The 12,399-nt window shown below is 41.7% G+C and overlaps 1 protein-coding gene across 2 annotated transcripts in view; it reads left to right on the forward strand.

The window, feature by feature from the left end:
- dop1b (DOP1 leucine zipper like protein B) overlaps window positions 1–12,399 on the forward strand; it is a 36,601-nt gene that overhangs the window by 12,981 nt on the left and 11,221 nt on the right. For both annotated transcript variants that reach the window (XM_082508702.1, XM_082508701.1), the window contains exons 2-19: window positions 1,678–1,855; window positions 2,296–2,477; window positions 2,562–2,732; window positions 3,934–4,123; window positions 4,239–4,337; window positions 4,980–5,103; window positions 5,211–5,320; window positions 6,998–7,109; window positions 7,200–7,320; window positions 7,444–7,563; window positions 7,727–7,835; window positions 8,069–8,305; window positions 8,391–8,701; window positions 8,780–9,183; window positions 9,270–9,541; window positions 10,940–11,092; window positions 11,263–11,363; window positions 12,108–12,298. In XM_082508702.1, coding sequence (XP_082364828.1) covers window positions 1,718–1,855; window positions 2,296–2,477; window positions 2,562–2,732; window positions 3,934–4,123; window positions 4,239–4,337; window positions 4,980–5,103; window positions 5,211–5,320; window positions 6,998–7,109; window positions 7,200–7,320; window positions 7,444–7,563; window positions 7,727–7,835; window positions 8,069–8,305; window positions 8,391–8,701; window positions 8,780–9,183; window positions 9,270–9,541; window positions 10,940–11,092; window positions 11,263–11,363; window positions 12,108–12,298 — 3,145 coding nt within the window. In that variant the 5' untranslated portion in view covers window positions 1,678–1,717. The remainder of the gene's footprint in view (window positions 1–1,677; window positions 1,856–2,295; window positions 2,478–2,561; window positions 2,733–3,933; window positions 4,124–4,238; window positions 4,338–4,979; window positions 5,104–5,210; window positions 5,321–6,997; window positions 7,110–7,199; window positions 7,321–7,443; window positions 7,564–7,726; window positions 7,836–8,068; window positions 8,306–8,390; window positions 8,702–8,779; window positions 9,184–9,269; window positions 9,542–10,939; window positions 11,093–11,262; window positions 11,364–12,107; window positions 12,299–12,399) is intronic.

The following is a 12,399-nucleotide window of genomic DNA, read 5'->3' on the forward strand; positions in this document are numbered from 1 at the left end:
TAAGGATGACACCAATAATTGTATATGTAGGATAATGTTTACTCATTTTTCAAATCTACCAGCCAGTTAGCCTACACAGCTTTGTGGAGAGGCCTGTGTTTTTCTGTTTTGTCTGTTGTGTGTACTTTTTTCTTTTTAAATTTGCTAAATGTTCAAAGAAGAGCCTTTTAAAAAGTTTTTATTCTTTATTTTCAGAAATTAAATGTAAATATGGGGCAGTGGGTTTATTTAATAGCCTAACAAAGTGAAGACTCTTTTGTCCAACAACGTGTAAAACACTTCACTGATCACAATGACGTGAAGAAAAGCCAAAATATAATATGCCCATATCCTCCTGAGAACCGAGGAAAGGGGAATCTTCCCATTGAACGTTTTCTGTGATTTCCTTCCTCTTTGGAGCTAAAAGAAGCCACCCAAACACACGAGATATCAATGGAAAGCCCAGAGTGTCCTCTATTTAGTACATCAGGACTTAGTAGGGTGGCTCAAATAAGTCAAAAGATATAGACCAAAATCAAACGTCAATTACATAGGACATAAATGAGTAGGCTCGTTGTCAGGACGATATGAAAAAGCAAGGTCTCAGTTGATCACCGCCTCCTCTGGACATGAAATAACCTCAACTCTTTCACATCCTCACTCAGTCTAGAGCTGGGTTTGTCTATTTTTCACTGGTGTCCTAGGCAGAGTTGTATTGGTAGGCTTTAACATTTTGTCTTTTATTAGATTTGAATTCTTTCAATCAATTCCTAAATTTTTGTAGGTTATAAATTTGCCAAATGGCATGTGATTTTCCCCGTGAATGAACTGTCGTCCTGAGCATGTGCTCGGGACGGTGTTTACAGTGGTAAAGCCCTCTTAGATCAGCCACAGGGAGTCCAGATGCCCGTGCTTCTCTAATCCTGCCTTCCTGCTCCCCCACCCATTCCTTTGTTTAGCTATATTTGAATACATAATATGCACACGTATTCACAAGCAACTGTCTTTACCGCAAAAACAAAGCAGGTAATAACTGGGCTTTACCGGTGGAGCATTAATCAACTTAAGGGCCAGACATTTCCCTCAAAAGTTGGTGGAAACTGAAACACGGTTTCAGTGCATTTATTCAACCGGTGGTCCAAAATCAAACTCTTTAAAAAAAAAAAAATCTTAATCTTCCTTTGTGTCTGCAGGCCACTGTTTGCTAGCAAGTTTTCTCTGCTGAACCTAAAAGCTAAGCGAGCTGCAATGTTGCCCCATTTTTTTAAATTGTTTTTAAATTATTATTTTTTGCTTCCCAGAGGCCCAAAAATCAATTAATGCTGTTCTAAATTTTCCTGTAGACAAGAGAGATGCAAAGTGTATCTCTTTGTGTGTTTTTAAGCTCAGCTCTTTGCTTGTTTTTCTGCGGCTGTGCTCGCAGGGCTGCACAGTTCGTGTTAGAAAGAGTCGTCCTCCTCAGACTGAGAGACAGGTCAGACAGCCAAACACCGAGCAGTCATGAATGAGGGCATTTGTCTCCTTTGCCTCAGAGCTCGTGTATGTCAGTGAACAGAGCTAATTGGATAATTTTATTTGGAATAAACAAGCCTCAGAGGCTGAGGACATCCAGCAGGTTTCACACACATTTATGCTGCTACTGTTTTTTTGTTTTTTGAGTTTTTTCCCTCAAAAACTCTCATTTGCCATTTTTACCAGAGATATTATGCTGATGATGCTGGGATCAGACTAAAGTATCATGGATCCTGAGGAGTTGGAACTTCAGAATGACTACCGTTATCGTAGCTATGCGGCAGTCATCGAGAAAGCGCTGCGAAACTTCGAGTCTTCGAGTGAGTGGGCAGATCTCATCTCATCCCTGGGAAAGCTCAATAAGGTACAGTCTGAATGTGCAGAGATGACATGCTTTTAGCTCTTTTTTTCCATGTCTTCCTGGTGTTGACATTTTTGGTTCACCGCTGGTGCCTGTCTTTCAGTTCCCTATAGTTATGCATTAGTTCTCATTTCCCACATAAAAACTCTCCCTATGTATTTAACAGCTTTATAACTAGTAATAAATGAGCCACTGTCCTTTTTTTCAGTACAGCAAGATGTTGACTTTGGAGTGTCTGTGTGTGCCGATGTCGAACAGTTGGAATGCGAGGGAGAAATTTACCTGATTGATTTAAAACTGTAAATGACTTTAAGCACTGAAGTGTAATCTGTGGGGGGGTTTAGTTTAGTTGTCGTGTTTTGACAGGTTCTCACATTTCCTCTTAACGGTTTTTCGCCGTCATCTAAAGAGTTTTCTTATTATTTTCTCTGCATTTGAAACAGGCCCTACAGACTAATCTGCGATACTCCCTCCTGCCCAAGAGGCTGATCATAGGGAAGCGTCTGGCTCAGTGTTTACACCCGGCCCTGCCCAGCGGTGTACACCTCAAGGCTCTGGAGACCTATGAGGTCATTTTCAAAATCATTGGAACAAAATGGCTAGCCAAGGATCTGTTCATTTACAGGTAGAAAAACCAAACCTTTGATGCTTAAAGAAAAACAAAGAGTTCATAAGTTTACTTGAGCCTGTGTGTTTTTGTGCTTTTTAGTTCAGGATTGTTCCCACTTTTGGCCCACGCAGCCATGGCAGTAAAGCCCGTCCTGCTGACGCTGTATGAGCGTTACTATCTCCCTCTGCAGAAGGCTTTGCTGCCCAGTCTTCAGGCTTTCATAACAGGTCTCCTACCAGGCCTGGAGGAAGGACTGGAGGTCTACGACAGGTACGTAGCATAAAAAGCCAGTTTATTATGACTGAATTCCACGTATGCTGTTAGTACCTACAAGTTCACCAAATCCGAAGATGAAAGTAGAAATGCAAGACATCTCTTTGCACCTCTGAAGAAACAAAGACATTTGCATTTTCAGGGTTTTTCTTGGTGTTTGTTGTGCTACACATTTTGCTTTTAAAATGGAACAGCATGCATCTAACAAACAAGCCATCCAGATCTGGCCGCCGTGGCGAGCCCTGTGAATAAGGGAGGGGCTTTAGTATAATTCTGGTATTATTTATGAGATGCTATCAAATATTTTACAATTATACAGTTTTGAAAAAAATGAAAAAGAACCCCGTATATGATTTAAGTTTGGTTGTTGTTCCTTAGAAATTTGCCTCCATGTGCAGCTGATCACCGCTCCCAGCGCTCCTGCTACATTTGGATCACTGCCTGGAAGTTCCAGTCTGATCCCTCTTTAGGAACAAATTTGCAATTCATCCATCCTGCATCCTGTTCAGTTTTCTGGCCGCACCAACACAATCATCACTAACCACTCACAATTTTATATGGATACCTGTGACCCTCTCCTTTTCTGCAACGTGAGATTCAGGCTGAACGTGGTCACCGTCCCGATACAGTGGACCAAATCCAGCACGGGTCATGAAAAACAAATAAATAAATCTTTAGGTACTGATCCAAAAATGGCAGGAATGCTGAAAGTGGTGTATAAAATTTAAGTCATTCAAGTTTGCTGTTTATGCATGCCTTCATAACACGTTTGCTTCTCAGCTGACCTAATGCAGTAGAGCGAGTCCTCACTTTACCGTTTTTCTGTTTGCTCACTCAGACATGCATTGTCAACATTTCAGCTTTAGTCTAACCATAAATGCCTTTTTTATTGTTTGTTTTGCACTAATGTACACAGCACTGGATGTAGACAGGAAAAACAGTCAAAAATTATTCAGGACTTAACTTGCGGCAAAAGTTTCACAAGTGAAAATTATGTTGTGAGTCACTGGGCTCCACAGGACCGTGTCCTGACTAATCATTCTTTCTATACTCAGTCAGTGGATATCATTGGTCAGCACTGACAACAACACTGACGTGACATCACTGACGGCAATGTAGAAATATAGATTTATAATTGTACGTGTTGCTTTGTGCGTGTCACTGAGTCATCTCCACTTTGTGCCCTTCTGCTGTCAAGGACCGATGCTCTGCTGGTCAAGTTGTCACTGCTCGTGGGTCAGCAGGTCTTCTATGGTGCCCTGTGGGGGAGCATGCTGGTCACCCCTATGGTGCGGCTGCCTGCCTCCGTCTTTATAGTCACACATTTTGACCGAATGGCCTCACTGAGCCAACAAGCGTACATGCTAGGCTACGATCAGCGCGTAGTGGTGAGTGCCTCTGCACATGAAATCCTTACTTATGGGAACAATTCATGTCACTTTTCTTCCCTTTTGTTTTTTACAATTCATGCTATCGAATGTCTGAACTTCTTTCTGTTTACAGGTGAAGTCACTTTGTCTATCTCTGCAAGATTCAAATGCCTTGGTGCAGAGGAACACACTTGAAATCCTGCTCTACTTTTTCCCATTTGCAACATGCCTGGTAGGCACTCCTTGTGTTTTCTTTTGTTTTTTTACTTTATATCTTTAACACTAAGCAAACTAAGTGCATTTATTATCCTAATCTAAGACCCGTTTCCAGTTTTATGTCCAAAGAAAACAATTTGTTTATAACCAGTCTTGTTTCTATTCATTATCACAGCATTTTGTGCACCGGTGCTTAACAGTCTGGTGAGACGGTCAGTTAATCCAGTTATCTAAACACAGCAAGCACGCGTCTGTGTCGTATTCATTCTCCGTTCACTTGTGGAAAAAGTCCATCGGATGTTGGCATTTTAGTGCTTTATTTTTCCTAACAAATAATTAAGTTGAAATAATTGAGTTAAACTGTAAAACATGATACTCTTTGTGCTCATGATCCAGCATTGGCTGAAAATTTCAAGCATTGCAATCAATGAATGTTTTCATGATCAACACAAATGTAAGGCAAAAACAAATATATTCGATTTGGGGTTGGGCAGTGGGGGGCGGCAGTGTGAATTGCACCCTTTCAACTTTTCAGACTCTCAAATCAAAGACGGACTATACCAAAACACATGTATCATGTTTATGGTAATACTGTTATAGTATTAGGACTTTTTTTGTTGTTACTCGGCTAACTGTGCATCTTCCTGTTGTTGGCTAGAACCCAGCAGAGCCCACCATTGCTTTGAGCTTTGAAGACATGATCACAGTCGTCTCTGCAGCCTCACTCACGCTGCTCAGAAGAGACATGTCCCTCAACAGACGCCTCTACGCCTGGCTTCTAGGTCCTTGTCATCAGAATATACCAGAGTGAAAATTCATACGTACCACCGTTTGGCAAAATTGTCTGGTTCACTTACACTTCTCATCTATATATGCGTGTCGTTTCCAGGGACGGATATAAAAGGAGGAATGGTGGCTCCACATCCCGAGCTCTCCACCACCATGGAGGAGCATACGGCATTTTACTTCAGCACCTACTCCAGGGATTTCCTTGTGAAGGTAGCTAATGTATTTAATAGCAAATAGGCAGAGAAAAAACATCAAGAATACACAAAAACATATTGTATGCATGTTTGCTTTTTAGTTTAAACATCAAGTATATGTTTCTGAATCAAGTAGCTGGTTTTCTTAACCTAAAGGTTGGGGGTAAACAAAAAGAAACAGGTGATGTGGATGTTTCAACCATATCACAAATTACATCTAACCGTCACTGACTGGCCTGTTAGATCTTGTGTTAAACAGTTTTTTATGGAGTCAGTCCTCCACATAACTTCTGTTTAACTAACTGCATTAAAGCAGATGTGTAGTGTATTTACCAAAACTGTAAAATGACCATAAATGAGAAGAAGTTGCTCATGAGAGTGAAGTAAAAATGAGTACGAGTGGCTGGTTGACTGTTTTATGGAGATTTAGTAGTTTCAAATTGCTTCTGCTGGTACACCGCAGAGATTCCTGTAGTGAAACTTGGAGCAAAGTTGTTTTTTGCATGTGTTGAAGGTCTCACTCGGTGTGATTTCCCCTTAGCCTGATGTATAGTACTAATAAAGTCACGAGCCACCCCTCACTTCTTTATATTTTGGTAGGAAAATGAGAAGTGGGTGCAGTTATTTATTGAAGCATGTGCAACCATACATGGAAATATAGTAAAATATAAAGGACAAAAATTGACTGTGTACAATGAGCTTGAAAGGCAGTTTGTTTGTTTTTTCATCACTGTTTTAAGCAGTTCTTGGGAATTGCTTTTACAGTCAAAGCAAAATATCAAGAAATGGGGCTGACTCAAGACTTTTGCACATTCATGTACATGTACTTGCCTGTGCTTATTTTTATCTTCCATTGGAACAAATTAATGATATTAATTAACAATGTGAATAATAATAATAATACTTAAATAAAAAAAATATGATTCATCATAAAAAAAAAATTAGCAAGCACTTAAGGTTCTGTGACAGTAGATTGATCACCAGACCTCTTTCCCGAAGCAACAGACTACTACAGTACTAAACTTCAGCTGAGGTCAGTGTTACAACTGAGACTGAAACTGTGTTGGAGTTTTCACCACTGAAAGGAAGGCAGGAGTCCATCATCTAAACAGACCGTTTTCTTAGTCTGACAAGTAGGATTGCATTGTAGTGGCCTTTTTGTGTTTTTCTGGTTATGCATTTTAAGATTATTTTGCATTAAAGATTGAAGCTAAGTGGGACATCTGCTCATGCTGTGGTTTGTGAGACGGTGAATACTTAGAAGTAAAAATAGCATTTACACATTTGTCGCATCTTTCACTGCATCCCATGTGTTCTCAAGAGGAATGGAACTAAAGGAGGATACTGAGAATATTAAGCAGTGTAACTTATTTAATTTCAAATGAAAAAGATCAGTTCATATCTCATTGAAAATGAAAACGAGATATAGTGAAACGAGGGGTTACAGAATAAGAGTAAGAGATACTGCGGTGTATCTCTGACATGACTTGATTTGCAGGTCACATGTTGTTCAAACCTCTCACTAAGTAGCAATAAAATGTGTGCTCTTCATCAAAGAATGGTATGCATCGGTTAAGCGTCTGCGTTTTCTCACATGACTTGAACAGGTGAGGTACACTTGTTTAAAGTGTGCATCAATAGATGTTTGTCACATGTTTCTCAAAGTCTCATTTGTTTATGTCTCTGACTTCAGGCTCTGATTAACATCCTCAAACAGAAGGATGTGAATAGTGACCCGGAAAATGTGACTAGTTACCTCAGGCCCTTTCGCATCATTATCAGCCTGCTCGATAAACCGGAGATAGGTAAGCAGCATGTGTGCAGTACACAAAAACGTCAAAAGTCTGAATTACTTTATCAACCACTTATTTGATAATAGTCATATTTCTCCTCAGGTCCGCCTGTCTTGAGCCGTGTGTTGTTGGAGGTGGTCCGAGCTTTCTACAGCTACTGTCGAGAAATGCTGGGAGAGGAAACCATCACCAGCTCAGGACTCTCAGGCAACCAGCTAGCTAGGTAAGAGCAGTAAATGGTAAAACACATGAACTGCATGTTCACTACTGATTAAAGAGCATGTGACAAAACGTCAAACGCCGAGATGAATCCAAAAACATGCTTTCTTGTGTTTTCCCTCCACAGTAAGATAAAAGAGAATAAGAATGCATCAGAAATCATAAAGACGGTGAACATGCTCGTGAGTTCCATGAACAGCGAATATCTCTGGGAGTACATGACTCGACGCTTCTGCGCCTCTCTCGGGTACGAGGATGACACCGAATTCTTGCATGGGAAATTCTAAAAAGCTAAAGGCTGAGTCAAACAAATAACTAGTGCCAAGATTATATGCAGCGTGTATGTGAAGATTTCTTGTTTGCTGTCAAACATCACCTTACAAGGATCGTCGTTTCTCGCTCTACTCTAGCAACAAGGATGACCCACCAACGCCTCCTGAACAGGACCGCAGTCATCCCGCTCCCTCCGTCTCAGAGATGTCCAGCCTCATCATTTTCCTGCTTGATGTTCTTCCTCTAGTAAATGTCACAAACATCTGCACATCATTGCTGATCTATCTCTGTGAAGGCTGTCGTCAACAGCTCAGGGAGATGTGATCTGCATTTTAGATCAGAGTCAGCATCAGCCAGTCGGTATTTTAGAACTGATTGGATTATTTGCCAGAAAGTCACAGAAAAAGCAATCGCAAGTCAGTCTCGCGCATACACCCATTCATAAACAGCACAATCATCATGTTTCTTCTTTGCAACAGGAGCTCCATGCAGACATCCAGTCACATTATCTTCCTGAGATGCTGGGCACCATGCTGCGAACCCTGTGCAGTCACATTGATGCTGTTTGCCTGGAAGACGTCACACAGGGACTGCGCGCATGCTTCAAAGTCCTCAGTAAGATCCAGATGCCTGTGGCTTACATGGATGTTGAGGCAGGGGCGCAGGCAGAGGAGACGGAGTTACAGTCACTGAAAGAGGAATGCGCAGAGACTCAGGTTTGGCATCCAAGATGTGTCTCTTTAAAAATTACACCGTGTGAAGTTTGACTGTACCTCATCATGTCAGTTATACTCTGTCTAGGATAAAGAGAATGAAGGAGAGAAAAGCGGCTCCCCCGGTCAGGCCGACGGGAATCACGAGGATGAAGAGATAAACAGAGATGGAGGCGTTGAGGCAGAGACAGCAAACAGTGCTTTCCCAACACTCAGGTCTGAGGACAGCGGATTAGGCATCAGCGCCTCACCCTCAGAGCAGCACCTGCCACCAGGGGTCACGATGGGGACTGAGGAGAATGGAGTTTTCAAAGAAGGCGAAGGAGTGTGGAGAAGGGGGGGCAGTATAGACACCATGGCCCAGTGTCTGCAGGACATCCTGGCCTTCATAACCACAAGGTGAACATCTGAGCCGGTTGTAGTCTAAATGATCATCATGGGCCGCTTTTATTAACTGTGATTTCTAAATATTCGCAGATACTTGTTGGTGCAAGTGGAGGATGTCAGGGGACCAATTGAAGAGCCTCATCCTGACCTACGTGCTTCCTCTGTAGATCAGAAGTCTTTGATGGTGAATGTGGGTGGGCGTGAAATCAAAGACAAACTGACGGAGCTGTTCACGCCAAATAAACGTAAATCCCGTTCCTCTTCTGACACCCGGGTCTCAGCAGCCTCTGCTGAGAAGAAAAGGGATCACAGGCATTCGGGGCACCTGGACTGGTCAGCTGGTTATATGCCCCGCGGCAAGGCAGAGATCTCTGAGGCCTGTCGACAGGCCTTCATCGCCACCTGCCACCTTCTGCTGGAGTGCACTACCTTCCCCATTTACCTAAGTGAAGAGGAGACTCTAGCTTTCCACACAGATATGTTTGGTCACACAGGTCAGCGCATAGATGTGTGTGTTAATACCGCTGTCAGTTATCCTGCAAAGAGGGATAAGTGACTAACAACTCTTCTTTTTCATCAGGTTATCAAGTGGACAGCCTCCCAGTGTGGCTGAGGTCCTTAATGACGCTGTGCTGCCTGTCCAGAGACTACAGCATCCAGCACACTGCAGTGGCTTCCCTACTGGAACTGATCAACCACTCCCAATCCTTAACACTGGTTATTCAGGACAAGCAGAGACGCTACCAGAGCTCTGAGTCTAACCCACTGAGTGGGCGGCTGCAGATGGTCACTGTGCCACCCATCTACCCTGCCCTGCTACGCACCATAGAGGAGGGCACCGACTTCTATCAGGTTAGGTTTTCATTCATTTGAATCTTGTTCTAACTTGGTGTAAATGGGCTGATTTACATTATAAGACTGTAGAGAAACAGATGAAAGATCCTCAGCAGTAAAAGTATTATTAAACAATTAAAAAGGCAAATTTATAAATAAATAAAATCGCAAAAGTAATGAAATGTATTCCAAATCCATGCCGTGAGTCAAATAAAACAATGTAAGATTTAGTAAGATAAGATTGAATTAATTAATAATAATGATTATTATTATTTTATTAATTTGCATGTGTTTTTAAGCTACACCAACATCTTTCAAGTTGATGCAAAGTGTTTATTATTAGCTACCAAAATCTCTGTAAGGGCAGCTGTGGTAAGACGAGGAAATGTGAAGGAAAACTTAGAGTTAAGAGAATAAACTGCCTTCAAGAAATCTGCTGGATTTGAATGAGATAATTGGATAAACTAATAATAAATTACACGTGTTCATTTGTTTCTAAGCTGCCTAAATGCAAGCCAGTAGCCAGACTGCCCAGTACAGAGTGATGTTGCAGGGTCAGTAATGTAGCAAGAAGCTTCTAGGTGCAAGTACTTTAGTCAGCAAGAGCTTTTCCTGTGCCTGTGTGGGTTTCCTGTGTATGCTGGCGTCCTCTTGCAGTCCAAAGACATGCTTGTTAGGCTATTAGGTCATTGAGTCAAACTAGCTATGGATGTGAGGTAGAAGTGCATATAATAAAGCACTGTGTGAATGTATGGGTAGCTTGTAGTCTAAAGCTGAGTGACTAGAAAGGTTCAGTATGAATGCCAGTCCATTTCTGTTTTCATTACTTGTCAACACTGCAGGCTGTATTTCTTTCTTATGTTAGAGTCCCAGGTACTCGAGTTTTCTGTGCTCTGTTTCTCTAAGCCAGGTTCTTATCAACCTCCTTTTTTTTTTTAAACTGTGAGGCAATTCACCGTCATGGATCTCAGCAGTATCACAGAAATGTATTAATTTCTATCACACTGCATAATTACTGCTTGCCCGATGATTCACTGATGGATGTGTTTATTGAGGCTTTGAATGTGTACAAGACTGAGGGTCAACTGCTTTCAAAACAATTACGTGGTTTTTAAATGTATATACTCGTACGGATTTGCCTCTGACATATGTCTTCCGTACAATAAGAATTAAGACTAAAAATAAAACTGAAACAGATATAACTTGAACTCATTACAAAATACAAAACTGTGCTAACTATCTGTAATCAACAGATAATTCAAGGAGCTACCCTCATGGACTCTTTGAATGAAATTCAGTCTAATCACCATATCATCAGCACGTTTGAGATGAATTTGGTCTTTTTGATTTGTGATTTCTTCTTCTTTTTTCTTATTATCATGTATTTTTGGATTCTTTTTGCTCGTTTTTACTCAGAGGGTGTCTCGGGTGCTGTGGAGTCAGCTGGACACGGAGAGGCGAGAGCAGCACATTTCCTGTGTGGAACTGTTCTGCAGGCTGCACTGTTTGGCTCCATCAGCATCCATCTGTGAGGACATCATCTGCCAGGCGCTGCTGCACAAGGACAAGGTATCTGTGCCTGCGGACCTGCTTCGCTGCATTTTTTTTCTTTCACATATTTACATTTTTATCTCTTTATGACATGTTACAGTTTACTAGCTCATCATGCAAATGCGCCCGATGGACGATGTGACAAGTTGAGCAAATAAGTGAAAGTTTTGTATGTTTGCTTTCCTCAGGCAGTAAGGCTGGAAGCACTACACCGCTTCACAGTGCTGTGGCACCTCACCCGGGAGATCCAGACCAACAGGACCATGTCCCTCAGTCGTTCCTTTGACCGGTTAGTACATCGGACAGAAATAGTGGATGGTTTGGTTATAAATGGTCTGGAAATAGGTGCTAGTTCAAAAGTGGATTAACCTGACACTCTTTGGCATCAGCAAGGTAGCAGTTAAACAGCATGTAAATGCCGCTTTGAACGATCAGCTTGAACACAGGCACTTTAGTTTTTCCCACAGAGAATGTTTACACAGCCACTGACAGCTGCCTAATGTGAATATGTAATGCTACAGGATGTAAAATAGTAGAGTGTGGTATTAGGTGGGAAAGCTGTACAGTTTGGGATCCTTGATTTGGATTTCCTAAGTTTGCTGTGAGTCATGTGGGTGTTGATGTTGATTTTGATTTTTTTTTTTTTAACATTCTTGCATTCTTATGTGTAAAATATATTGTTGTTCAAGTGCTCCTGCAGTTTTTAGTATGGTTGTGTGCCAAATGAATAAAATAATCATAAAATTTACTCAATTAAAAATAGAGGCTTGCAGTTGATGACAATGAGAAACTGTTTGAGTAACGGTTGCTGGTGGCTTCCTAAAGAGGACCAATTATGTTCATGTGAAGCTCCATGCTTTTATTCTGGAAGTCTACTAGAGCAGCTTTAGATGATCGATAGTTCAAAATTTTCCTCATTTAACTTATACTTTGTTGCACCCACTTGGTTCCCTTTCCTCTGATTTGCTGCCCCTTTGAAACAAAAGGTTTGCTTACTAAGATTTTGAAATGCGTGTTTCCTCCTGTCTCTTAGATCTCTGTGTGTGGTGGTGGACAGTCTGAGCTGTACCGATGGCTCAATAAGTGCAGCAGCTCAGTGCTGGCTGGTCCGGGCTCTGTCCCTCAGTGATGTCATCCGGATCCTGGAGCCTATTCTGTTGTTGCTGCTGCATCCCTCCACTCAGCGCTGCTCCATTCAGAGCATCAAACAGAATGTTACTGCTGGTAAGTGCGTTTTTCAGCATGTGTTGTTTTGGCGATGAAATGAAACCTTTTAGTTGGTCTTATGCGTTTGGTCCTGTTCATTTATGCTGAGCTAACACGTC

This window comes from Aulonocara stuartgranti (assembly GCF_965226115.1).
Source record: "Aulonocara stuartgranti genome assembly, chromosome: 16".
In the NCBI taxonomy this organism is placed as follows: domain Eukaryota; kingdom Metazoa; phylum Chordata; class Actinopteri; order Cichliformes; family Cichlidae; genus Aulonocara; species Aulonocara stuartgranti.